Source organism: Vigna unguiculata, chromosome 3 (genome assembly GCF_004118075.2).
Source record: "Vigna unguiculata cultivar IT97K-499-35 chromosome 3, ASM411807v1, whole genome shotgun sequence".
Lineage (NCBI taxonomy): Eukaryota > Viridiplantae > Streptophyta > Magnoliopsida > Fabales > Fabaceae > Vigna > Vigna unguiculata.
In genome coordinates this window covers 32,849,581-32,852,717 of record NC_040281.1, presented here as the reverse complement: position 1 = coordinate 32,852,717, position 3,137 = coordinate 32,849,581, and the positions used below count along the sequence as shown (strand labels likewise).

The window sequence follows — 3,137 nt, the reverse complement described above, 5'->3', positions numbered from 1 at the left end:
TAGCCTGTTCATAATTTTAGGCCTGCCCAACCTCTTATGGTCGTCGGGCCTGCCCGATCCGTATAGGTCGTCGAGCAAGGTTCGTCGAAGTCTGAATTTAGCATAGTCCATCTCAACCTTTAGTCTAACCCAACTAAAAATTTAAATTGAAAATTTGGATTGGATTGTTTGGATTATCCATATTTAAAAATCTTGATTTATAAAATGGATATCCAATCCATAAAATATATAAAATGTAGATTAGATTGAAATCCATATCCATTAAATAGATTTTAAATGGATTGGATTTTTAATAAAATGAATTATAAATGGATTAGATTGGAGCAGAAGTGGATTGGATCAAGAAAATTAGATATTTTACCCACCGCTAGAGAACGTACGTGGCGAAGAACGTAAAACAAAGGTCTAAATTCGTTCCTCAGATAACAGAGAAAAAGTATAGGGCAATTTTGGGTGGCAGGAAGAACCGAATTCCGTGCGTGAAGAGAATGTGGTCTAGTGAAGGAAGTAAAAAAGCTGAAGTGCTGAATCATTGATTTTATTATCTACATTGCAAAACACATTTTTGTATAACAATCAAACTAAGTGTTGAATCAACACATGCAACTGACCCTCTGCAAGAGTCAGGATTCCATGCTAGTTTATTACATGAAGGAATGGCAAGAAATTAGGAGTTTTTACCTACCTAAAACCACAAGAATTGACACTTGAGTGCCACCAAATCTTGTAAAACATAAGTATAAATAAATAAAAAAGAGAGGAAGAGAAATGCAATTATAAGAATAAGAATAGGATGATGAAATGCATTTTGTGGAGAAAGTGTTTTTCCCTTTCAAGCCACCACTGCAGGCATGTCCTTGAGCCATGGATCTAGTGGCTTGCCAATGGAGAAAACTATAAACCCAATTTCCCTGGCCTTTTTCACATCCACAACATTCCTGCCATCAAATATAAATGCTGGCTTCTGCATGCTGTCATAAACTTTCTTGTAATCAAGTTTCTTGAACTCATCCCACTCAGTCAGAATGCAAACACCATGTGCATCCTTCACAGCCTCATAAGCATCCCAAACCACAGAAACTTGTTTTATGGAAGTGGGGCTTGGAGGTTGAAGATGAGCAGGGTGGTCCTTATCAAACTTCCTCATTGAAAGGTCCTTTGTGATCTGGTCTTCAGTGACCTGAGGATCATATATACTCAACTTGGCCTTGTCTCCCAATAGCCCCTTGCATACATCAATTGCAGGGGTCTCCCTAGTGTCACCTGTGTCCTTCTTGAAAGCAAAACCAAGAACTGCAATCTTCTTGTTTGAAATTGTGTTGAACATTGAGGACACAACACGGTTCACAAATCTTGTCTTTTGATAGTCATTCACCTTAACCACTTGCTTCCAGTAATTTGCCACCTCAGGAAGCCCATTGCACTCGCAGATATACACCAAGTTCATTATGTCCTTCTGGAAGCAAGACCCACCAAACCCAACACTCGCATTCAAGAACTTTGGACCAACCCTTGAGTCTGTCCCAATGGAGTGGGACACCTGTGCCACATCAGCACCAGTTGCCTCACACAGTGCTGACATCGCATTCACAGAAGAGATTCTCTGTGCCAGAAAGGCATTGGCAGCAAGCTTTGAAAGTTCAGCAGACCACAAATTGGTGCACAGGATTTTCTCCACAGGAACCCAATTTGCATACACTTCTTTCAGAGTTTGTATGGCCTTTTGCCCATCTGGGGTCTCCCTCCCTCCAATCAGGACTCTATCTGGTTTGAATAGGTCTTCAATTGCTGTTCCCTCAGCAAGAAATTCTGGGTTTGAGAGAATGGTGAAATTGATGCCTTTGTTGTTGTGAGTCAGGATCCTCTCAATTGCCTCTGCTGTCTTCACAGGGACTGTAGATTTTTCAACCACAATTTTGTCTGATTTTGAAACATCAGCAATCATCCTCGCAGCACTCTCCCAGTAAGTCAAATCAGCTGCTTTGCCAGCTCCAAGACCATGAGTTTTTGTTGGGGTGTTCACCGACACAAACACTATATCAGCCTCCGAAACATGCTTCTCCACATCGGTGCTGAAGAACAGATTCTTCCCCCTGCACTGCTTCACCACATCATCCAGCCCCGGCTCATAGATCGGAAGGTGTTCGCTGTTCCACCCGTTGATTCTCTGCGAGGATATATCCACCACAGTTACCACAACCTTAGGACACTTCAATGCAATCACGGCCATGGTGGGTCCTCCCACATACCCAGCTCCAATGCAACAAATCTTCACCATTTTTGTTCTCTCTCACAGCACCCTATACACAGATCAATATCAAACAACACAATAACAACAGCAACATAATTACTTCCCACAAATTCAAAGACCTGAAATATATATATATATGCATGTCCTCGATTTGTGTGTGAGTGTGTGTGGATTACACTATTACGTGACGTTGTGACAATAATGTCGCAGAATAGAATGATTCCGGTGATTATAAATCATGTACGTACATGTTCATTTGATGAGATAAATTTAGAGATCTAATTTTCAATTCGGAGATACATGAAAAAATAAAAAATCGTAAATCCAGAGGGCATTCAATCATAAAAATGGAACTCAAATGTTTTATTCAATTGTTGTTTTATAGTTTCTACACAAGCATGCAAACAAACGACACGAGACAAATTGAAGAATCTGAAACTGCAGCATATATAATAGAATAACAGATCTATGGCATGTCACAGAAAAACACAGAGATAAAAGAGATTTAATAAATTACCTTTTGTGATAGATGAAAAGAAGATAGTGGGGAGGAATAATAGAAATTTGTTGTTTTTGTTTGTGGGGGAATGAATCATGAAACAGCAGCATGTGGATTGGATCTATTTATTATGTGGAGTTACACACGTAACTCACCCAGGTATTTCGTCGATAAAATAACATGCATTACCTTGCCATTCATTTTTAACACTTCCATCATCTTACACCAAAGACTTTTTTCTTTCTTTTTTTGGTTAGTGTCACTGAATAGTTTGTGAATTAAATTAGACTGGTGGTTTGGGAAGATTGCTTTTATTGTTTTTTAATTTAATTTAGAGTGGTGCTACTACATTTTCTAAATTCATTCTAATTTTTTTCACCATTTTTT

General features: G+C 39.1%; 1 protein-coding gene across 1 annotated transcript; it reads right to left on the bottom strand.

The window, feature by feature from the left end:
* Positions 1-530: 530 nt before the first annotated feature.
* On the bottom strand, positions 531-2,887 carry LOC114177512 (UDP-glucose 6-dehydrogenase 1-like). Its single transcript, XM_028062888.1, has 2 exons — positions 2,769-2,887; positions 531-2,300 (listed from the first exon to the last, which is right to left on the bottom strand). Exon 2 carries the CDS (start codon positions 2,276-2,278, stop codon positions 833-835), a length of 1,446 nt encoding a protein of 481 aa, XP_027918689.1. The 5' UTR covers positions 2,279-2,300; positions 2,769-2,887; the 3' UTR covers positions 531-832.
* Positions 2,888-3,137: the final 250 nt, after the last annotated feature.

Coding starts and splice junctions, on each gene's coding strand:
- LOC114177512 (XM_028062888.1), bottom strand. CDS start 2,278: ATGGTGAAGATTTGTTGCATTGGAGCTGGGTATGTGGGAGGACCCACC.